The sequence below is a fragment of the Mytilus trossulus genome, chromosome 6 (genome assembly GCF_036588685.1).
Source record: "Mytilus trossulus isolate FHL-02 chromosome 6, PNRI_Mtr1.1.1.hap1, whole genome shotgun sequence".
Classification (NCBI taxonomy): Eukaryota; Metazoa; Mollusca; class Bivalvia; order Mytilida; family Mytilidae; genus Mytilus; species Mytilus trossulus.
Window position 1 is genome coordinate 44,293,258 of NC_086378.1, and position 26,341 is coordinate 44,319,598.

Genomic DNA, 26,341 nt, shown 5'->3' on the forward strand with positions numbered 1-26,341 from the left:
GATATACAAAGTATGCTGATTTCCTTTTAATATGTTGTCGATCCAAACTTGCATCGATTGTTTGCTGCTGAAATGTAAGCAGTGATACATCAATTATTCTTGAAAGTAAACTTATCATAGGTACCAGGATTTACATTTTATATTTGCGCTAGATGCGCGTTTCGTCTACAAAAGACTCATCTGAGACGCTCAAATATAAAAAAAAAAGATAAAAAAGTCAAATATTCCTGCCATGTTGCATAAACAACTAAGGTTATCTAATCCTGAGGTAGAAAGACCTTGGTATTTCAAATTATTTATATATCATTCTTTATCATCAGAAAACTGTCTAGTATATGATTTAAAACTCTTTTTGTAGGAAGTGGACCAGTACACTGTATAGCTAGTATGTCTTCAGAAACGGAATATTATCCAGGATGTAGCTGTAAGTTAAACACAACTTTATAATCATATAAAATTTGTTTCGAACAAACCATTTGCTTATATCTACCTCATTTAAAATTTTGTTTTGTCATTCGTGACATTCAATTTCATGTTGAATACCAAAACAATAGAACGTTTCTTACGTTTAATGTGGAACAAAATTTAGTGGAGTAAGTGCAGATCGCTAATATCGAAGGCATATGATTGTCATTCTTCTATTGAGAGATCTCTAGCCGTAGAAAATAGTTTTTTTTAAATCAAGTATTTGATATGAAACACGTCTATCAGGTTTATCTCTTTGCAATATCAAACCAAGTCAAAATCAATTGTTACTTCTATTATTACGTATTATAATGAATACACTGTTCTTTAGATATAAGATATCTTTAAAACGCTATCCATATTAATCCTTACTTTGTCTTTAATCTCCTGCCGATATGTATAACAGAATTCCAGTTTGTATAAAAAAAGTTCAGGAGATTTTTGGAAAATCACAATTCCCGAAATAAGAAAAGAAAAAAGAATCGTATATCTTTTTGCTTTTCTCGAATTTAATACAAAAAGAGTGAAGGCTTTCGTGAACTACCATTGAAATTGTTTCGCTTGTTGTAAACTCAAACTTTGTCTTTCCCATCATGGTATGTCTTCCGACAGCATTTTCATAGTGAACAGTTCGTCAAGTTTGAATGTGATCCTTTAAGGTGGACCAGATTGTAAAAGACTTGACCTCAAATAGTCTTATTCATGTCAGGACAACTTCGTCCGAGTGATTTGGTTTAATAACAATATATGAATATTTTTTAAAGAAAGTCCTAAAATCATTTACAGTATATAAAATGAAAATATTGCATTAGTGTTTTTCATGATGGGGTTTGAAATGTTTCAGACTCATGCTACTGTTCTCCCTTCTAAATTTTATTTAATTGTATTCGAATTTGCGCATGTTTATTATTTTAGCTAATTTTCCAACGAACAGCATATCCGTGGAAGTTGAAGCTCTTTTAACAGAAGGTGAAATTTTCCCGATACCTAATGTAGATCCAACGCCAAGTTTAATTCCAATTTTTAAATGCGTATTTGAAGACCAATCCAACGAAACATATTTCTATGACGTTTACTGGTTGATATGTGGAAATGTTATTAAAAACAACAACAACTTGTTGTTCAAAAATATCACTGATGCCATTGTTCTGAAAGAAATGGATTGGCATGATAAATACAAAATGAACATGGAGGTATGTTATATTATCTTTTCATAAGGGTTTTCACAGAACACATTCACATTTGTGTTAGAATAGGTTAAGAATTCATGAAATCATTTGGTTAAAAACAACAAATTTTATAGTAGGGTTTCGAAATAAGAAAACAACACTGGGTTGTTTCAAAATGATTGAAACAAAATGTATAACACTCAACGTAAATTATTGTTTATCTAATATAAATATATGTTGGTTTTACTAATGAAAATGCTTTGTAATTTTTATTAAAGCAAATGACAAACGCAAATCTTTAATTAAACATGATTGAAAAATGCATAGATAGTTATTTCTTTCGGAGAAGGCTCGCAAATATTCATACATAATATTGTCTTGCTATGGATTTTTTGATTTTTTTTAAACAACAACCTTTCGAGTGCAGAATGGATATATTTTTTTTGGAAATTCGTTATTTTTTATAGCGTAGGTCACTTTATTGCATGTTATTCTCATACTTAGTCAAACAGTTCTGTTTATAAATAATCATAACGCTGAATGCTAATACAGAAAAATACCGAAATTTTAAACATACAAAAAATATCGGATAAAAGAAAATCGAGTTAGGTTGCTGATCAATTAAAATATATGTTGCAGGTGAAATGTGCTATCAGAATGAGAAATTCAAACGAATCAACACCAGGCCCATATGTGTATAGTCCGGTCTTTAAAGCTGGACTCTATGTAAGCAAATGTAGCTGAATATCACAAAAAGCTCTCTTTATACTCAACTTAGATCAAAGTATATAACGCATTCTATTTGAAAAAGAGAATTTCTATTTTATTCTCTTTTTTTGGTGGTTTCAAATTCGGTTGACGATGTGAATTGAAATTAACACTTTTTGTCAACAAATCTATAAGATAATGGAAATGCGCTTACTTGATGTTATCAAATTTGAGTAAATCTTCCCACTCAATGAAGAAAAATAGTCTTCTTGAATTGAAAAACGTACCAGTGGAGAAAATCCCCACATACACATATAAAACCAATAACATTAGAATGGGGAAATATCCCCACATTCACATTTACAACCAAAACATCAGAATGCGGAAATCCCCACGATAAGATAATTAATAAGAAAATACAAGCTTTAATATTGCTGACCATCAAATGGGGAAATTTCCCCATAATCTCATTATGTTCAAATCATAGAAATATTGTTGACTATCAATTGGGGAAATTTCCCCATAATCTCATCATGTTCATATTAGATATTATTGACTACAAATTGGGGTAATTTCCCCATAATCTCATCATGTTCATATTAGATATTGTTGACTACAAATTGGGGAAATTTCCCCATAATCTCATAAGATTCAAATTTACGGCAAATTAAATAATTGTTTGTACTAAAACTGTCATCCCAAGTCGTGAAATTTAGACAGTGTTTAGACATTTGACTTCTTATGAAACAAATGTGTAAAAATGAGACAACTCTCCATCCAGGTCCAAATTTGTAAACAAAACAACATTATAGGTATAAAAAAAGGTCTTCAACACGGAGCCTTCAGTTGGCTCCTACCGAACAGCAAGCTATAAAGGGCCCAAAATGACTAGCGCAAAACCATTAAAACGGGAAGACCAATGGTCTAATCTATATCAAAAACGAGAAACGAGAAACACTTATGAACCACATCAACAAACGACATCTACTGAACATCAGATTCCTGACAAAATGTTTGAATATGTTGTTGTTATCCGTATAAAAAAGGCAGAATGATTTGAATACAGATTGCTTAAAACCACGAGGAGCTTACGTTAAATCGTCATCATTAGGAACAAACCTCCTTAAAAGAGAAACAAATGATACCAGAAGAACATTCAAACTCATAAGTCGAAAATAATCGGACAACGCAATGTTTGTAATTACATCATCATAAATTTTAATATGCTAAGATTGTGTTTACTAATGACTATAAAAAGTGCTCTATGACACATTGTTACATGTTTTAATATTGCAACTATATTGAACAGCTTTATGTGCATAATATTGAAACACACTTGGCGATTTATAACTTATTCTATGCACATCTATCTATTGTTGATGATTTTTGCATACTTTTTCATCTATTTATTTTCGTCATTGATGTTGTCTCATTGATGGTGTGATAATTACTTATTATTCTACATACAGTTTGTCATATTAAATTACAACCACATTCAGACCAAACAAGCTTATTCTGTGAATGTTTGTTTTTTATCATTGGGATATCATGATAATGTCCCAATATAAATTAAACAATATATATAACCTTGTTCATTCTTGTATACATGTATAGATATATAAGATCATTTGACTGATGTGAAATGTCTTTTGTTCAAGGACAAGGAAATACAGCTTCCTTGTGTTGTTGATATTATTTATTATATCCCGTTTTGAGAACATTATCAGATGACTTGTGAGTTTCTTGTAAGTTCATATATATATGAAAGTGTTTTGTTAAACAAAACACCTTCAGCTGAATTCATCTCGATGTCTTTTTTCGTAGATTCTGTAGACTTAACACTCTTACTAAGTTTCCGTCTGCAAATACGACTTTGTAACCTGTAAAATAGAGACTATCCAATCAAAGGGACAGAAAACCAAACACATATTAAGCATATTAAAATAAATCAAATATATCTTCATCTTTCCTTTCATACGATGTTTCCCTTGACTTTATCGAAATGTTGAATCCTTAGTGAGTCTTTTTACTTCGAATGCTATGTACATTGTTTCTGTTGATAAGACATGTGATGCTCTGTGTTCTCTCCAGATACGCCAATTTTCTCAGCCAATAAATGCAAACGGTCATTTTTAAATTAGACCGCTATTCGTTTTCCTGTTTGAATTGTTTTACACTAGTGATAGTTATAGCTTGCTGCTCAGTGTGTGCCAAAGATCCGTGTTGAAGGCCGTACCTTGACCTATAATGGTTTACTTTTATAAATTGTTACATGGATGGAGACTTGTCTCATTGGCACACATACCACATCTTCCTATGTCTATGATATAGCCTAGGGTGCACAATGTGGCCTTAAACAACAACAAAAACTACCTGACTATCAATCAATTCATTAATTATCGTTCTTTTGTAATCTCTCTTTAATTTATATCATGGTTTACCTGATTTAGTTTTTTCTAGGACTGTTGCATTATACCATTTCTTTTCCGGTTTCCAGAAGCGTATTACTTTTTCGTTCGCTCCGAAATCCTGAGAAAAAATTTAAAACAATGTAATCATCTTAAGAATTTCACCTCTGTTTGAATGCTGCGTTTAATTTTATTGAAATATTACGTTTAAACTAGATAGGTATACAAAGATGTGGTATGATTTCTAGTGACACTATCACATAGACGTAAATTGATTTGGATGTAAGCAGCTATATTTTACTGAACAATATTCAACAATAAGCAATCATATGCCGTAAGCTTAAACTAGAGGCTCTAAAGAGCCTGTGTCGCTCACCTTGGTCTATGTTAATATTAAACATTGTACACAGATGGATTCATGACAAAATTGTGTTTTGGTGATGGTGATGGGTTTGTAGATCTTACTTTACTAAACATGTTTGCTGCTTACAATTATCTCTATTAATAACAGTAGTTTCTGTGGAAAATGTTAGTGAAAATCTACAAATTTTGTGAAAATTGTTAAATATTTACTTTGAAGGGCAATAACTCCTTAGGGGGTCTATTGACTATTTTGGTCATGTTGACTTTTTTTTAGTTCTTACTTTGCTGTACATTATTGCTGTTTACAGTTTATCTCTATCTATAATAATATTCAAGATAATAACAAAAAAACAGCGAAATTTCCTCAAATTACCATTTCAGGAGCAGCAACCTAACAACCGATAATCAAATTCATCTGAAAATTCCAGGGAAGGTAGATCTTGACCTGATCAACAATCTAACTTCCTGTCAAATTTGCTCTTAATGCTTTGGTTTTTGAGTTATAAGCCAAAAACTGCATTTTACCCCGATGTTCTATTTTTAGCCATGGCGGCCATCTTGGTTGGTTGGCCGAGTTACTGAACACAATTGTTAAACTAGATACCCCAATGACGATTGTGGCCAAGTTTCAATAAATTTGGCCCAGTAGTGTCAGAGGAGAAGATTTTTCTAAAAGATTACCAAGATTTACGAAAAATGGTTAAAAATTTACTATAAAGGGCAATAACTCCTAAAGTGGTCAACTGACCAATTTGGTCATGTTGACTTATTTGTAAATCTTACTTTGCTGAACATTATTGCTGTTTACAGTTTATCTCTAAACATGTTCTTGGATTAATTTGCACTTCTCATAAGTGCAAATTGGAACCACACTTTTTTTTGTCGTAGAGTCATCAAATTTGGCAATAATGTACCTCTGGGGATAAATAACACAATACAAAAAAAAATTTGGGGTGGCTCGCCCGGTTCGGCAACTGGAGTGAAAATAGTGACAAAATCCTGTAGGATATTTTTTTCTCCCATAGGATTTTTAAAAATCCTACAGGATTTTGAGAAATCCTATAGGATAAAGTCATAATCCCATAGGATATTTTTTATATCCTACAGGATATTTAAATCCTAAGGGATTTGTAATCCCTTAGGAGAATAAAAATATCCTATGGGATATATTTTCTCCCTTAGGATTAAAAAAGTCCCTTAGGAAAAATAAAAGCATTTCCTGTAGGATATTTTTTATCCTACAGGATATTAGTCTAATAAAATAATCCCATGGGATTAAAAATATCCGATAGGATTAAGTAATATCCTAAGGGATTTCATTACAGAAAAAATATCCTGTGGGATAAAAAAGAATCCTAAGGGTAATAAATAAATCCTAAGGGAGATTAAAAATCCTAAGGGTAATAAATAAATCCTAAGGGAGATTAAAAATCCTAAGGGAGATTAAAAATCCTATGGGAGATCAAAGCAACTCATAAGAGAGAAAAAAATCCTATGGGAGAAAGAAATATCCTATAGGAGAAATAAGTATCCTATAGGAGAATTAAATATCTTATTAGGGAAAAATCTATTTGTGAACAAAACCAAAAGAACAGAGAATAGTTCTATATGTTTTTGTAGTAGGTAAGGATATTATTTTATTGGAGCAGACCAAATATTCCCAGATATTACTGTTTAAGAATTATTAATTTTTCTACCAATGATACAAATTACCGATAAGTGTACTTCAAACATGGAGCTTGCATTGAGTTACTGCTACTGGTCCGTTTGTTATTTTGTGTTTATTATTGCCATTTGCGTAGTTTCGTCTGTTACCTATTTCTACATCTAACTCTGGCTTCTTTTAAATCGAGTTTTCTCTTGTTTAATGCATTGTGGTTGTTTATTCCTCATTTGCTAAAGGAATAGGGGCCGGTTGAAATATCAAAAGTCATGAGTATACATTCATCGCCTGACTCAAAGCAGAAACCTTTATCCTTTGGTAATCTCATGTGCTTTTTTTCAATTTAAGTTCAAAAGTGCATTTTAGTGTTTAGTGTAGCAACCATTTCACTGAACTATTATACATTATTGTTTAATGACCAAAAGAGGCCCGCCTCTATGTGCGGAATTTTCTTTCTGCATAGAGGACTCATCATTTTGAACTCATCAGGGTTCCTGTACTCAACCGACTTGTTAGGTACTGAGACATGACTGTGACACCATCTGAATAAAAACTGTGAATAAAATCAGAAGCAATTTTAAAACAACACATGGTGTTGGGGCTAAGAATACCACCAGCTTTTCATTGAAAGTAATGACAAGACAGAAACATGTGTCCAACGGGTATATCCAATACACTACAATTACTTAAACAACTTTGAGAAATCGTACATAAGTGTTTTTGATTTTTATTGAGTATAGCTTTCTTTCCGTGAAGATATTTTTATTGTGGAGATGCCTGAATAGATTTGCCAGTAACCATACTTCTTCGATTGTGTCCTCAATATGCATGTAGTATTTGCAACTGAACATTTACATTAACTTTCAACAATAAATTCTTCAACAAAATTTGACAATAACTGAAATTTTATGGAACTAAAAACTAGATGTAACTAAAGACAGTATTGTTCACCTAGGTCTATGTGCATCCCTGACAACAGACACATCAACATGTAAGGCAAGAATATCATTCGTAACTAAAACTTTAAAAAAAAAATATATTATTGCTGATAATTTCAGAGATTTAAAGGACAAATCATTGTGCTTTAATTTGTTTTATTATACTTCATGTCAAAATGCCAGATTTTGATTGGCTAAAACGAGGGTGTCAATTTACTCTATTACCCTTCATGGAGACGCTTGATCAAGTGTGCGCTTTATCAAATACGACTCTATCCTATGCCAAATACTCTATCAACCTTCACAGAGACGTTTGATCAAGTACATGCGCGCTTTATTCAATACGACACTATCCTATGGCAAATACTCTATTACCCTTCACGGAGACGTTTGATCAAATGTGCGCTTTATAAATACGGATTGTTATGTACAAGATGTCACAGTTTATTACTTTATATTTTAAAAAATCGACAGTAATAACAGAAAATTCAGTATAATAAATTAAATAACACATAGCTGAGAGGGTGATAGAGCAGATTGGAACCCCTTGAAAAAGCATTGTCAACCTTGGCTTCGCCGCGGTTGACAATGTTTTCTCGGGGTACCAATCTGCTCTATCACCCTCTCAGCTATATGTTATTTATATATTATTTCTCTTCCTATAAATATTTTCGTGTGCATGGCTTTGATGGGCGCCAACTCTTAAATTAGAATATGGTCAGCTTGTTAAAATGTTTATTCATGTATTAAAAAGTTTTATCAAGAAAATGTAATAGAAATGTCGACAATAACAAACTGAGATATTCTATGCTGAAAATAGATATAAATATAATTAGTGGTATGAGTGCTAATACTACAGTTGATTTGGCAATGGAGAAAAAATGTTCCTATCCATCAAAAATTTTAAAACTTTACTCTGTGTTCTCTTTGATTTTTTTTTTTATAAAAACCTACCTTAATTTCCAAGTTGTGGTCCCTTACGCAGAATTTTGTTGAAATTTGAAGACTATTAAAAATTTAATAGGTCAAAGAATAGCCTTCAACATTTGAGGCTTTTTATAGCCAAGGCTCCGTTAAGTTTAAACATATTTTATTTAAAAATTGAATAATTCAAAGAACAGCCTTCAACACGGATCCTTGGAAATTAGAAAATTTGCAATTAGAGGCCGCAAGAATAGTAACAGGTCTACTAATATTTACAAAACCTGAAACTTTATATTCTGAGGTTGCCTGGGAATCTCTTTTAGAAAGAATAAGGATGTAGTCGTAATTGCGTGTCGATATCTTGTCAATCGTACTGTTGTTTTATCCGACTAACTAACTTTATACGGAATTTTTTTGCATTTTTTTAAATTACCATGGTCTGTTTTTAAACTGTTAATATTGGAATTAAGTAAAAAGTCAAAGTTGAAATCATGAATAAGTGTTCCGTGAAAATTGTTTTCGAAAATCTAATTTGTTCATAATTCTTTAAAGTAATAAACTTATTTCAAATAAATTCTGATCTTCCCTCATCTGATCACCAGCATGCCTAAAGGTATTACTTCCAAAGGTATTGTAAGGGGTGTGAGGTGACACGTCCAGGTATTCAAGCGATTTCCTGTCGGACTTGCAAGTTCATGCATCGTTTCACTTCTGCAGGTAATGATCAGTGTACACGGCCGATAACTTATAACTTTCCATTTTGAACTATCAGATGTATAATATACAACTCTGTCTTACTTGTCATAACTAAACTCATACGCTTGTTTATAAATAACATTTCTGGTGTAAAGAATATAATTCATAAAAATATAAATAATACTGAAAAAATAAGATTTGATGAAATTACAATCTATTTAAATATTTTTTTCCAAGGTTGAATTTGGGAAAATGTAATATATACTCGATGTCAATAGTGAAGGACAGATTGGAACATACCAGAAAAGTGAAGGACAGATTGGAACATACCAGAAATATTGATTTAAAAAAATGTACGCACTTGTCGACGATTCGTTTATACGACTGGGTAGAAAGTTACGGAACTATAGCGCAATTTAAAATATATACATGTATATGTTACAGTAAATAGGTGAAATTAGGAATTACACGTAATTACTAAACATTTCAGTAAATACCTGTAATTACTAGCCAATTTAGTAATTACATGTATTTCCTAGTTGTTTCAGTGATTACTGGTAATTACTGATTTTTTGGGTCATTTTTACAGCTATTTACTAACTTGATGTTTTCGTTTAAAAAAAAAAAACATAACTCAAGATACCAAATAAGAAAGTAAAGGGGAAGGGATTTTAAGGGAGCTTACTTGAGGATGTAGGAATATAAGGCACATCAAAAGTGCATACTCTTTAGTGTTTGTGAATTGAAACTGGAAAATGGTTGTTTTATAGGTCTTGAAACTCCGTAAGTATATGCATGCAAGACAATGATATCAATCCAAAATTGATTTTCATAATTTTGTTAAACTAAAATCTCAATCATGCACTGTGGTTTAAAACTTTAGAATAACTTTCTCCAAATATCTTTGATTTCTATCAAACTTGGACAGAAGCTAAACGTTTATGATCATAAGATAATATCCAAAAATAAAGATTGTACTTTTTTTCCTATATTACTTATAAACATGATAAATGGACTATTTTTTTCCCATTTAACATTACATACACTCTGCAGTTAAAGTTTTTAAAACATTAGATTTTATAAACCACCCTGGATTTTTACCCAACTTTAACAGAAGCTTCTTATAGTACTAGTCAAAAGATAGTATTTTAGAGGAAAATTTTAATATTTTTTCCTCATTTTTGTTGAGCCTGCGATTAACAGCAAAAGTAGGCGAGACTATTTGTTCTGCAAAACCCTTACAATTTTAATAGCTTAATACATCGATAACCCATCTTCAGCTAGGGGTTGAATTGAAGGTCACATGAATACGTACTAGTATTCAATGAGGTCTAAATATTCACTCGCAAGTGCACAACTCATCAACCTTGTTTCTCAGCTAATTTAACAAAATAGAACTAGATTGGCTACTAACAGTGAATTATAATTTCACTATATCATTTTTATTAATGATTTAACAACCAAAAAAATATATATTTATTTTTTTATATCTCGAAGCTCATGCACGTAACAGTTCATTCCAGGTCTTAACCTTCACAACGTTATCTGAAATTTATAAGGTAATAAGTCTAAATATTCTTCAAACTCAAAGATTTTTTGAAAAAAGTTAAAACATAATGCTTTGGGAGAATTTTCCATTTCTGATTTCCATGTCTGCTGAAATTGGTCAAAATTTTTCTGTATAATGCTCAACTTTAACCATTTTGAATTAAAACTAAAGTTACTCTGATTTAACTAAATATTTGAAAGTCCATATTTATTCAAGATATTTTGAATACAAATCAACCATTCAATATTTTAAGAGTACTAACTGATCTTCTAGTTAGTATAACCATAACTTTTGATCATCTGACCATAATACAACATTGTTTTAGCAGTCAGTAAATAGGTGTAAAAACTCGTTTTAAAATTAGTAATTACTGGTAATAACTGGGCCATTTCAGGAATTACTTGTATTAACTAAGTGCACCGGGAATTACCTGTAATTCCTAAATTTTAGTAATTACATGTAATTCCTAATTTCACCTATTTACTGTAACATATACATTAAACATAAGAAAAAAACATATATTTTGAATAAATTGGGGTAAAAGTTTTGTAAATAGACTAGTCCACGTATGCCAACAGTATGTAATCATCGAATGTCGATCGACTATTGTATACCAAAAGAAGAAGAAGAGAACCAATTTGATTTAGATACAGCAGGAACATGTTCACAGGATACAGGACGATGTTTAACTTGCTTTGGTTCATTAAAATTGTGGACATAGTAAAATCACAGATTTATATTGACGTTATGCACGGTATTGGTGCCACTTAGCGTTACACGACGTTCCTTATAAAACAACGATTTTGACGTTGTTCTACGGAAAGTTTCAAACGTTGACCTTATATTTTACTCATGTGAAAATGCCGCTTAAAGAACAGAGAATTTCGATGTTGCTTCTTTATATGGTTTTATTTTTTTCAAGCGGGTGCAAATGCAAAATTCCATAGAATTAAAATAGTTTTTAATATTTGAAAAGAATTGTCTGCAACAGTAACACACAATAAAATAACAGTTTTATGTCTTGTAAAATGATTTAAATATATAATAAAGATGTGGTATGATTGCCAATGAGACCACTGAACACAAGAGACCAAATTGACACAACAATAAACAACTATAGGTCACTGTACGGCCTTCGACAATGAGCAAAGTCCATACCGCATAGTCTGTTATACAAGGCCCCGAAATGACAATGTAAAACAATTCAGTCGAGAAAACTAACTGCCTTATTCCTGTTACAATATGAACGAAAAAGTCTGTTTTGTATATATATTTTTTTTTATCTTCGAAATGTTTTAAAACTTTCAAATGTGAGGCTCTTATTTTATCAACACTTTAATTCTGGGACTATTATACTAACGTGAATATAATAGTCCAAGAATTTTATCTTTTATTTTTCTTAAACAGTGACTTATATATTGTAGGCAAATAATTAAGAAAATTCAGGTTATCAAGGAATTTTCACATTTTGTACATAAATCAGGCCGTTAGTTTTCTCGTTTGAATTGTTTTTACATTTGTCATTTCGGGGTTTTATAGATGACTATAAGGTTAGGGTTTTGCTCATTGTTGATTGCATATAGAAATAAGATTGTTATATATGCCACTGGACGAACATTAATTGTGAATATTTTGATGGGAAACTAGTGAGTATCAAAGTTCCAAATTAATTTCGGGATTTATTTTCTTTCTCGGTATTCAATAACAGAAAAAAAGAATAAATTGCTTGTCCACTAAATATGGGTATTCTTGTTAAACATCGTTAAAACGATGTGTGTCTAAGGTGAACGCCACAAGAACCGTGTAATACTAGTACGAGAGTATAGCATGTAAACATTCCTTCTTAATGATATGGTTGTTTTGAAAATATTTTCATACAACTCATGTCGGCGCTAACATGTCCTTTAGTAGTTATTTTTTTCTCCCAAAAATCCAACTTCACGTTTCCGCATTTTCGTGCATTACTTTTCCGAAATTAGTAGCGGCGTTTTTACGTTTCCGCAAATTGGTATTACCAGAGACATATAATATTATATTATTTTCCAGAGAAAAAAAAATGACGATTCCGGGGAAAAAAAAAATTACGTTTCCGCAAATAAATATCTTACTTTTCCGGAAAAAAAAATAATTAAGGTTTACCTGTTGATTGAAATAATAAAAAATATATATTTATTAAGTTAAAGGTCATCATAACAAAGTCTACAGTAGTACATATACATTCACCGTTTACTAGTTTTGTATTTTGTTCAAGAAGGAATTCCATCTTTTCCTTTTCATATTTCTGAACGTTTTTTTTAAGTTAGAGTTATCATCTTTATGCAAAATTGAATGATTTCGTAAACTAGTAGTATTACGTTTTCTGTGTCTCTTAGATTTTTTTAAGAATACATTCTCGCATGCTTAAACATGATAAAGAAAGCACGTCAACTGTTTGACTCGTGAAAATATTTTTCAACTTTTTAAAGCTTCATCTGTGTGATCGAAATTGTCGAAAGATTCTGATGAAAATTTTAATAAAAAGTGATGCAAGTACAAGGGACCAGACGATATGATATAATTGGCACTAAGGAATGAATTATAGAAGTAAACTATTTCAAAATAAATAATTCAATATTTTATATTAATAATTAATAAGAATTACAAAATTAATATTTTATCGACACGTGCCACGTTCAATATTGATTACAATCTGTGTAATCGATTGAAATTCATGATCATTCAATCATGGACCGTTTATCACGCACGTGTGTACAAACAGTTTGACTATGAATACGTTTTTGGCGACCGTTTTTTCGTCATGTGTTTGGTATTTCAATTGGTTAAATAACTTTATAAAACAAATTGGATATCAATAGGTCAATCGAAAAAAAAAATCCATTTATCATAAAAAGCTTCACAAGTTCCAAGAAATGGTTTGACACGAAATAAATATATGTATCTGCTTTTAAGCTATTCTATAATATATATATATATATATATTATAACGTTACTTAAAACTGCGGAAAAACCCTGAACCATTTGTCGATAAAAAACGGACGAACGAAATTGTAAAAAATATATATTATCTTTAAAATTTATTAGTATATTTATTCTAGTTTATTAATCAAAGGTTGTGCCTTACTAGTTTATAATGTCGTGGACTGTATGCTGCCACATTCGAGACGTATTTTCTAACGGTTCATTAAAAAAGAGGGTCAAGATGGGGTCGATGAATAGAGAATAATGGGTTAAAAGTGCCGAATAAAGGAAAATAAATAATGACTACAGAAACATAGAGAAAAAATAAGGAAAAGAGAATGACGAAGTGCTTATATATAAAGAACACAGAAAAAGACTGATCAATAATAGAATTAAGGACCCCCGTACAGGTCCTCATAAAATTGACTCATCTTATTTTCACACCTAGCAGTTTCTTGGTATATACACATAGTGGTGAGCGTACATCTTCAATGTTCAATTAGGTGTGAAATTTTAATCTGGTAAATGAGATTAAATATAAAAGATGAATATAATGATTATTTCATTGGGCATAGGACATTTGAGCGAAAAAGAAAAAAGCACATAGGGTCATTTGAGCGCTGACTTCATAGGACATTTGAGCGCCGGGATATTAACCTTACCTGAGTTTTCAGACAGGACATTTGAGCGAAATTTTCCCTGATAATTTTAGTGCTTTGTTTACAATTAAAAGATGTTTTAATCTTTTTGTTGGTAAACTCCTGTTTTATGACTGTGCTTTGTTTTTAGTGCTTTGTTTTTTACAATTAAAATATGTTTTAATCTTTTTGTTGGTAAACTCCTCATTTAATGAACTATATTCGTAAGAAAATGTGGTATGATTGCCAATAAGACAATTCTCTATCCAAGACTTGTTTTCGCTCAAATGTCCTACGCTTATTCTTATTTTTGCTCAAATGTCCTAAAATTTAGGCGCTCAAATGTCCTATACTTTGGCGCTCAAACGTCCTTTTTTTTTCGCTCAAATGTCCTGTCAATGCGCTCAAATGTCCATTGCCGATTTCATTATAGTGTCGCACATTGGTCTAACAGTTAAAACAAAGATCGATAGCCAGCCTTCATAAAATTACGAGACACTAAATTTACAATAAAATTAATTAAAATATATACAATTATGAAATAGTTACAACACACATCTTTATCAATGAAATCCAGGATTTTTTTAGTAAATCTTTGATGAAATTAAAATAATATCCACATTTAATATAAGCAGAGACATATAATACATATGTATTATATGTCTCTGATATAAGTAACAAAATTTACGAATAAAATCTTTATTAAAATGCTAATATTCTGATGATAGATATTATAATAAAATTATCTTTGCAAAAGAAAATAAAGGTATATAAACTTGGGATTTTATTTGAAACACATCACAGTAACCTTTATGTAAGAAACAAATATGCACAAAGAAAGACAAAAATAATACTGAAGATATATTGTTTGTAAATCATAATTTCATGAACACTTTTTTCTTCTAATAAAAAAACCTATTTATTGTACGAGCTTAAAACTTTTGTATGTATTTACAGTTCATATGAGCACTGCGTCTTTTCTCTGTGTTCATTCTGTCATTCCGTTAGATATCACTATAAAACTTAGGATGGCATCATTCTGGTGTAGAACTATTAAAACAGAGAGCAAACTGTCAAATATCCTTTTAAGACTTATGATTAAGCTACATGAAAATAATCCTACCAAATTTAAATGGATTCAATATGTAAAATCTATATTTGATGATACAGGTCTAAGTTTTATATGGAACGATCAATTAGTTGTAAATATTGATTGGTTAATATATATCTTTATTCCCAATAAACCATATACATAGGTATAGAGAAGACATGCAATTATGTACAATATTTACAACAAGACAGAGAAAACAAAATAGTTGCTAATAAAATATCTGAAGTCCATTTTGGTTAAAAAGTATGGTTAAACAGCGATTAACAGATCATTACTATCAGCATTGGTTCTCGCAGATACATAATGCATCTAGGGGTGAATTCTATTCTTTATTCAAACTCGAGTTTGGTTTGGAACCGTATCTATTGCGATTATTACCCAAGGACAGATATTACATTTCTATACTTCGATGCTCGAATTTGAAGTTACCTATTGAGACGGGTAGATGGGCGGGGATTGCGAGGGAAAATAGAATATGTACATTATGTAATGAGGGAATAGGGGATGAGTTTCATATATTGTTTACCTGTAAATATGCTGATGTTTCTGCTCTTAGATCAAAGTTTATACCAAATTACTATGTAATGAATCCAAGCAAGAACAAGTTCACTGGCTTGTTGTCTATTTGTAACGTACAAGTTCAAAGGAATTTATCAATTTTTGTGAAGAAAATCATAAAATACTTTATTTAATTATACCAATTGTCTTTTAAAATATACTATGTATTTGTGTTCCGTTTGTCCTGTCTCGCTATGTATTATCTTAATATGTATGTATATATTGTCCTCTTGTACACAAGTATGTGTCTGAGGTTATGAATAAAATCTTGATTATTCTTGATTATAGTCAAAGTTAATATGTTCACGTGATGTTTGAAAAAGTTCATATCGGAAGTCTGTATATAAACGGGACAGACCATTAACACATGTATTTTGTTTTCCACACAGTTCGAACTAAAAAATTTACAAAGTCTATCATTAAATGGTATCTGCGGTATGGAATATCGTTCCGTCTTAACGGCTAGCGAAATTATGATTTCGCAGATAAAAATATGAAGATGTTAAATAAAAATATTTAAACCTTTCTCACAGACTTTTCCCCAACGTGTACAATTGGATTACATTTTTGTGACTTTCGTCCTACTAATAAAAACATGTGCGACTTTTCCCTCAGCATACATGTAAATCATGTGATTCGTAGAAATACTGCAAAGGACCTCCTTAGTTCACTAAGAACAAAAATGTGCACTAAGAACCTGATGGAATGATACTATCACAACGGATATGGCATCTAGAAAAAGACTTTGTAAAAAATCATAAATCAAATTTTATAATTATGTCATTTTTAGGGTGCGTCGATCTAAACACTGCTAAGGAGTCCTTAGTGCACTAAGTACTTATAACATGCCACTAAGGACTAGATGGGGTGCTGTTACATGCAATTTCTTTTCATATTATGGTAGAGAATGATATTTAATGCATAAATTTCAATTTTTGTAGAAACATAATCATAGATGAATAAGATATTCAACATTATTTAGACACGTGCCCGTATTTCTTTGATGTGCCGAAAGTCAATGAACCGTTTGACACGTGTCATATTACATAACTGATTACACGGGAATCATAGTATTTGATGTGTTTAATGGACAACATTGGTAAAAAAAAAAGAATTGTTGTTGAAATACTATTAATGTGTTTTTTTCAGAATGAAGAAGTATTTTTTCTCAAGTGTATTGAAGGTTTTTTAATTTGATGTTCATATATTAATAAAATAAAATGACAGAATACGGGCGACGACGAACATGCGTTCGAACAGGTATGGAGCCGAAACACATTATTTTGTTTCTTGTGGTGCACTTTTCAAAATTTATTTTCTTATATGGAGACGTTAAGCAATGTATTACTGGACAACACGTAATCAATAAGATAATAAACTTTTTACTACATGCAACCACCCTTGTGCGTTTGCGATGGTACTTTTTCAAAATTTTATCTTTTTTTTAATTTACATATGAAGACGTTTGAGCAATGTATTTGGGGACAAAAAAAAATCCATCTGATAATAAATATTTACTACATGTAACCAAACTTATTTAATGCAAGCTACAAGAAAACAGACGGATTTAGACAGAAATCATGTTTTTGTGCGTATGCTATGGTTCATTTTTAAATTTTATTATCATATGAAGAACACGTTTGAGCAATAAATTTCTGGACAAAAACGAGTTCAATACGATAATAAATTTTTGCAACCAATATAAAAAATGATGTTGTAGGGTTGGTGAAGAGACAACTATTCACAAGAGACAAAATGGCACAGAAATTAATAACTTTAAGTTACCCATACGGCCTTCAACAGTGAGTAATTTTTACAAAGCACTCTCAACATTATATCTTTAACTTTAAATTAACAAATGCAGGAAATTATTCGTAAATAATATACTAAACACTGTGGAACATTTTGAAAAACATTTCTCTTTCATATATTAGAAATAAAACCTAATCTGACTAAAATTCGGTAGATGATTATTTTAAACTTCTTTTACTTTTAGAAGAAAAAAAAAGACAAATGTCTAACAATTTCAAATTAATAAGTACCGCCTTTGTAAACTGATATCAAACTGGTTGAAAACTAGTGGTTTTGATAAATCACAAGGACTCCACATGATTTTTTATCAATTCAATCGTTTTTCGTACTAGTACGTAAAAAGCAGTAATAGAAAGTGGACAAATAAAAATCATGATTTATAGGGTTTTTTTCGGAATTTACTCATGTTTTAGTGAAGCCACTCGTAACGCATCTTTGTCGGAATTAAAATAAAAACAAAAAAGTTATAAATATATATATTCATTTTGTCTTCATGTCTCTTACATGAACATTTTACCAAGCTGACCACACTCCTACTTATTAGTTGGCGCGCATCAACATTAAAACCTATGGCAAATAACTAGGAATCTCTGGGGTGGTGTTCTCGAAAGTATCCTAGGATTAGTCCTAAGTCATAGATAAGACCAATTTAAGGACGGACTTAAGATCAACTTAGGACACTCTTAAGTTGTGTCTCGAAGCTATCTCAGACGAATCTTATGTTAGGACGTCCTAAACATATCCTAAGTAGAAATTTTAAATCGTTAAAGATATTTGTTGATAAAACATTTATTAATGACGAAAACATTTAATAAAATCGTTTACGAATTTTATAATAACATGTACAGAATAAATTGCATAATTACCAATGTAATTATATAAAAATAGATTGTTATTTGAACTGGAAAACAATTTGTTTTGAAAAGAGAATTAAATTTTTAGTATAATCGTATCGTGAATCACGAAGTTCAAAGTTTAAAATCATGCACCTTTTCTTTATTTACGAGTTAATAACCGATGGTGCGTTTCATTTCATGTTCATTTTCACGTAAAATAATGAGCAAAAAGCGAAATCCAAACTTTATTACACTAGGATGAAGATAGGATGCTCTTAAGACACCTTGTTGGGTGTCCTAAAGTTAGGACGAAAAATGAGATATATCATAAGTTAAGAGAGCTTCGAGAACACGACTTAGGATAAAGACTTGTCATAAGATAGACTTAGGACACGTCCTAATCCTAAGATAGCTTCGAGAACACCACCCCTGATGTACAGTAGTTGTCGTTTGTTTATGTAATATATACGTGTTTCTCGTTTCTCTTTTTGTTTATATAGATTAGACCGTTGGTTTTCCCGTTTGAATGGTTTTACACTAGTAATTTTGGGGCCCTTTATAGCTTGTTGTTCGGTGTGAGCCAAGGCTCCGTGTTGAAGGCCGTACCTTAACCTATAATGGTTTAATTTTTAAATTGTTATTTGGATGGAGAGTTGTCTCATTGGCACTCACACCACATCTTCCTATATCTATGTCGGGAAATAAATGAAACAAAAGCAAAATTATTTGTCCTTTTAATCATTTTAACTTTTAGATAAGAACAACACATTTTATTTTGATAATCAAGTATTAATCTTTTCGATACAATTGTCAATTTCTTAAATTAAAGAATATATGATTGTTTAATCAGTTGTTATATTATTTGGCACGTGTCAATCGGTTCATTGATTTTCGGTATATCAGAGAAAAATGGGCACGTGCCTAGAAAATGTTGAATATCTTTTTTATTTATGATTATTTTTCCATAAAATTTGAAATTTATGCATTAAATATCAATCTTTAACAGAATATGCAAATATAACACGTATAACAGTAGTCCTTCTAGTCCTTAGTGGCATTGTATAGTCCTTAGTGCACTAAGGAGTCCTTAGCAGTGTTTAGACGTACCGCATTTTTAGTTAGAAAGTTATCAAATATTTTCTCGACACGTGCTTCAATCAGTTGATTGACACCTTTAGTGTAATTAGTAGAAATTCATGTTCGCTCAACCCTGCCCCGTTTATAATCCGCTTGTATATATCGATTTTAACATGAATATGGTATTTCAAATTTTTCTCTTGTTTTTTTTTCGTTTGTTTGTTTCTGCCGTGTTTATTCTGTCTGGTAATTTTTTTTACTTCTAAGGTAATAGCGTCTTCTCAAATATTTTCAGTTTTTGGAAATGTTTATCCTTTTTTTTTAATTTTAAAAATACAAATAATTGTACACACTTCACGGAAAGTTGAGGTTTAATACTTGGTTGCTTAACGTCCAGTGGGCTATACTTCATTTATTTTTCTGATGTCAGAAACCATGCCTCACCGCAAGGTTTTTAAAAGGATAGAACACAGGCAAATGCAAAATGAGTGGAATAAACCTGATACAAAACATTGCAGTGTCAACTCTATATCTAAATTTGAGTAAGAATTGAAAACAAAAACCAATATCTTTTGGTAGGAAATTAGATATTAATTTATCTTAACGCAATTGCGATGCTCCGCTTTATTCTAAAACTATGAAATTTTTCCAGCTTATATTACAAATGACCTGTTTTGTAAATGTGTGTCAGATATTGTGGATCGGTACGTCTAAATAACAACACAGGACTTCCTGTACGAATAGGGACATAAAAAGTATACCCAAGGCAAGTTAAAGATATGCATCCGGCACTTTATTTATTTCAAAAAATATTCGTGTATTGAAAAATTTGTGTAAATTAATTAGAATTATCAAAATGGATGTATGTTCTCCAAGTTGATCCCCAATCTCTAATTCTTGTTGCTCGTTTTGTGCAAACTTGTCATGCGCAAAATCTGTATGTTATTATATGTAAAAATATCTTTCCTTGTACCATTAACTTGGTTTTATAAGAAATAAAGAATCTTGATAGAAAATTTAATTTTTGATCTTATACTTTTTGTTTTGATAAAATCAATTCAATATTTGAGAAGCTATTTACAAAAACGTTAAATACACTTTTCGTTTTGTTTCAACTTTATAATGAAACTCGTCCTCAATTTCACCTAATTTTACATAAAGTATATAAAAAATATAATAAATAAAACGTTCTCTTTAAATATTTTGCCATCTACCAATTTCAATAGACATTTTTTTAATTGTGTTCCAAGTTCTAAATCTACAAAAGAATAACTATTTTTGTAACATTGAATACCAAAGAAAGCTTCGCAAGTTAAACTGTTTTTTGGCATAATTGTTTCTATTCCCCCTTTTCTGAAACTCCTGATTTTCGCCATTAAAACTCATCCTTGTCCCGTATGACATTTCCTGAAAGATTGGAAATCTGAAATAATTATTTTATTAAGCTTATATCTTTATTGCGGTAGCCTATTATTGAAAAAGGGTATAATTTTAAATTTTATGAAGTAAGATTCATACCACCAGAGACATTCAATATACTGGTAAACAAAAGAAACGACACAAGGCAATACATTAATCATATTACATAAAATTAGATACAAAAGCTTTGCTCATTGTGGAAAGCCGTAAGGTGAACTACATGTATAGTTGTTAATTTATATGTCATTCGTCTCTTTGGCAATCATACCACATCTTCTTTTTTTATATAAATTTGCGTTCATCAGCTTCATGTGAACCTTGGTGGAAAGCATTTGTTTGAAGTTGTCTCATTCACAATCGAACCACATCTACTTTTTATTCTGTCAAAAACCGGGAATTATATCTGCAATAGGCAGTGATTAAAAAGCAACAGCATAAAGCATCGTAGTGGCCATTTTAGCCTGTTAACTAATTTTCACGTTGGTAGGAATAGGGGGGGGGGGGAGGGGGGGCTTCACTTTTTCAGCAAGGTTAAGTCGAAAGCCGAGCTGATGAAGTCAAGAGTGGACAATATTTCTGTGCTCAAGTCTATCCTTTGGGTTCGAAAAAAGGGAATAAGAGTAAATATTGATGAGACAACAACCCAACAACACAGACAATCAAGATATTGAAAGTTTTTTTTACAGTCATTTGGTTTGTTTTTATAGAGAGATCCCTATACACCTTATCAAGCCAAAAAAAAACAACGTCCCGGCATGTTTAAATGAAGTAAGGAGCTAATTTCATATTACCTGCCATTAAAAATATCACAAAAGGCACATACATATTTTGTGAAAAGTTTAACCATACCATTTTTATAATATCAATTCGTGGAAATCAAACCAAGTACATGAAATAAAAATCAGTACAAGGAAAATACTTCTCTATTTATTAACGATTTAGTAGATACATAATGAACGTTGAATATGCCTTATATCCATACCTGCCCAGAGACAAATTCAAGTTCCAAATGTTATACTAAATATGAACCCTGTTCTAGACTGATAGTGTCGAGAAAGATTTTTAACGCGCTAGTTCACAAGGTAACACTCCGCATTAAGACATCATTTAGCCACTCGAGCATACCTGTCTTTTTTACAGATATATTATGTAATGGAGGAGAGGTGTAATTAAATTATTAATTCCACTTGCTTAGCGGAGGAACAGCAATTTTAAATGTTGACATATTTGGATTGACCAGGCCGGGATTTGAACCCACGATTTCCCGCACTAAGTGCAAAAACATAACCAAGAGAAATCTGAAGCTGTCAGAAAAATATAGTATCATACCAAAAAAACTAAAGTGCAATAAATAATCCAATCTAAAAGAACTTTTATTTAAGCCATCAAAATGCATTTCACCAATTGATATTATTGAAAACTGTACGTGAAAAACGATGGTCGATTTAAGCATAGATTTCATACACAGAAGACTTTTGCGCATTTGGTACTCTTGCACAATTAATTGAGGCAGTTCTGTTTTTTATTCAATATATCCTCATTTTGCATTACCATTCCAAGTTCCATGTCCATTCTCTCAGTCGACCTTTCATATTTGCTATGAAAAGCCTACCTATTGTATGTATAATTAATGTGTTCTCGTTATGAACATACATGAAATATTTGCCACAGGACGTAAAACAAACAACATTTATTAATCAGACCCATTAATAATTAATATCATGAAAACCATATACGAAGGCAAGATTTGCAGAATCCTATAAAGTAATATTTCCATGTATCCGTTTCGATAATTATGGAAACTATAACGACCCTTTTCAGGGTTGCGTTCAATATCTTAGCAGCTACGTAGTGCGACGTATTTATGACTATTGAACGAGTATCTAGCTTAGCTGCTATTAATATCTATGTAGCAGGTAGGCTAGCCACCCGTTTAATAGTCATAAATCTACATAGACCTACATAGCCCTATATAGCCGATAAGATATTGAACACAACCCAAGGTCGTGTTCAATATCGTAGCGGCTACGTAGATGGGTCGAGTTCAATATCGTAGCAGCTACGAAGTGCTACGTAGATTTTGACTATTGAATGTGTAGCTATAGACTAGTCTTAACATAAATATTGATAGCAGCTACGTAGCCGCTACGATATTGAACCCAACCCTGGTATCAATATCTATTTAGCAGCTAGGCTAAATACAAAGGTTGAGTTCAATATCGTAGCAGCTACGTAGTTATCAATATCTATATGGCAACAATTGTTAACGTTTGTAAAATACCAACAAAACTGACGAATCCATCTTAGATGACAAAACATATCAAAATTTAATCCTATGGGAGAAAAAATAATCCTATAGGACAAAGTTAATCCTAAGGGAAAACAAAATATCCTACAGGACAAAATTTATCCTAAGGGAGAGAAAAAAATCCGGTAGGAGAAAAAAATATCCTATGGGAGAAAAAACATCCCACAGGACAAAATAAATCCCTTAGGAGAAAAAAATATCCTAAGGGACATTAGTTTCTGACAAAAAGTCTTTCATGATAATCCTATAGGATAAAAAAAATCCTATCGGATTTAACACTTTTTTGTGAAATCCTACAGGATTTTAAATCCCATAGGATATTAATTTTATCCCATAGGAGATAAATTTTCCTATAGGATAAATAAATCCGATAGGATTTATATATCCCATAGGATATTTAAAATATCCTACGGGATTATGACTTTATCCTATAGGTTTTCTCAAAATCCTGTAGGATTTTTAAAAATCCTATGGGAGAAAAAAATATCCTACAGGATTTTGTCACTGTTTTCGCTCCAGTTGCCGAACCGGGCGAGCCATACCAAATTTTTTTTTGTATTGTGTTATTTATCTCCAGAGGTACATTATTGCCAAATTTGATGATTCTACGACAAAAAAAAGTGTGGTTCCAATTTGCACTTATGAGAAGTGCAAATTAATCCAAGAACATGTTTCTATCTATAATAATATTCAAGATGATAACTAAAAACAGCAAAATTTCCTTAAAATTACCAATTCAGGGGCAGCAACCTAACAACGGAATGTCAGTTTCATCTGAAAATTTCAGGGCAGATATATCTTAACCTGATAAACAATTTTACCCATGTCAGATTTGCTCTAAATTCTTTGGTTTTTGAGTTATAAGCCAAAAACTGCATTTTACCCCTATGTTCTATTTTTAGCCATGGCGGCCATCTTGGTTGGTTGGCCGGGTCACCGGACACAATTTTTAAACTAGATACCCCAATGATGATTGTGGCAAAGTTTGATTTTATTTGGCCAAGAAGTTTCAGAGGAGAAATTTTTTGTAAAAGTTAACGACGACAGGTGAGCTAAAAATACGATTTAACATAATGTCAAACAAGAATATGTCCATAGTACACGGATGCCCCACTCGCACTATCATTTTCTATGTTCAGTGGACCGTGAAATTGTGGTCGAAACTTTAATTATTAAGATTATTTCATAGGGAACGTGTGTACTAAGTTTCAAGTTGATGTAACTTCAACTTCTTCAAAAACTACCTTGACCAAAAACTTTAACCTGAACTTCGCACTATCATTTTTTATGTTCAGTGGACCATGAAATTGGGGCCAAAACTATAATTTGGCATTAAAATTACAAAGATCATATCATGGGGAACATGTGTATAAAGTTTCAAGTTGATTGGACTTCAACTTCTTAAAAACTACCTTGACCTAAAACATTAACCTGAAGCGAATGGCCGCACGAACGAATGAACGAACGGACGAACGGACGGAGGCACAGACCAGAAAACATAATGCCCCTCTTCTATTGTAGGTGGAGTATAAAAATTTAAACGTGAATATCAACGACCGATAAATAGAAATTAAATCATAGATCACAAACAGCAGCCAAAACGACCACTAAATTACTGATTTCGGACAGACACATAACATGAACAAATGTGGCCCAATTTAACGTGAAGTAAAACGCAAACAAATATTTCAATTAAGTGTGAAATCGTTCCAGCAATGACACATGGCTGGAAATAACTTTTAGATTATTTTTGAAGTTCACAAAAAATGCAAATGTATCATGATGTTCAGGGGTTTACACCCCCTCCCCACCTTTTCCGCGAACTGGATCCCGACCGGTTTTCGAAAAAAGCTGAATTGTTACACAACGTGCAAATCTGAACTTAAAAATAATATAAATATATGTTTTCTTTTGGGTGCTCGTTGATATTTTGCGGAGAAGACAGAACTATAACGGTTGATAGCTTAAAACTACATTGCATACACATATTATAGATTTCACTGATTCACTTTGCCAAAGGCATTACAATCAAATCAAATATTATGAACATACCTCCAAGTTCTTGATCATGATATCTTTTTCTGCTGTAGTTTTCTCATTCCGTTTACAAGATTTCTAAATAAAAAAAAGACATCCCATATATCAATATAAAATTAGAGATGTGGTATGATTGTCAATGAAACGACTCTCAACAAGAGACCACAATGACGCAGAAATTAACATCTATAGGTCACCGTAGGGCCTTCAAGTTCGTAATAGAGGTAACGGTTCTAAGATATTTTGTTTAAGGCAATATAATAATAAGATATTGATTACGATGAGTATCATCATTCAATTTTCGAAAAACTATGGCACTAGGAAAAAGATATCGTCTTGCAATTGATAGAGTTTGGTATTGTTTTCGCAATTTTTAAAACTACTAGAACACACCCGTGATATCGCGGGTCCGTGACTGAATTAAAGTATATAACTATGCGTAAGCCTTATTTTAGTATTGGTATTATCATCTGATAAAAGTCGTGCCGATTATAAGAAACAGTTTCTCTGCTTTCAAATCTTTCTGTTTGAACCCGTCGACCTAGAACTCTTCAATTATTGGTAATATTCAGGTCCTTGAATTGAGTATTTTTAATCAACAGCATTGTCCAATAAAGTTCAACTCTTTGATTCGCTGTTTTACGTCATGCCCGCTAACAAATTGAAAACTGTACCTATACGCCTTTAATATTTCAAGTTAAGTC

At 31.5% G+C, this 26,341-nt stretch overlaps 1 protein-coding gene and 1 long non-coding RNA gene across 3 annotated transcripts in view; one reads left to right on the plus strand and one right to left on the minus strand.

Annotated features, from left to right (window-relative positions):
* The window catches only part of LOC134722726 (von Willebrand factor D and EGF domain-containing protein-like), a 50,840-nt gene that overhangs the window by 2,179 nt on the left and 22,320 nt on the right, over positions 1–26,341 (plus strand). The window contains exons 3-5 of the mRNA XM_063586347.1: positions 359–424; positions 1,381–1,658; positions 2,274–2,360. Coding sequence (XP_063442417.1) covers positions 359–424; positions 1,381–1,658; positions 2,274–2,360 — 431 coding nt within the window. The remainder of the gene's footprint in view (positions 1–358; positions 425–1,380; positions 1,659–2,273; positions 2,361–26,341) is intronic.
* Positions 3,561–25,769, minus strand: LOC134723437 (uncharacterized). Of its 2 annotated transcripts, none has more exons than XR_010108066.1 (3): positions 25,653–25,769; positions 4,784–4,871; positions 3,561–4,222 (listed from the first exon to the last, which is right to left on the minus strand). It is a non-coding gene; the product is annotated as an uncharacterized LOC134723437 (long non-coding RNA). The 2 variants fall into 2 exon arrangements; XR_010108067.1 differs by lacking the exon at positions 25,653–25,769 and adding an exon at positions 5,127–5,459.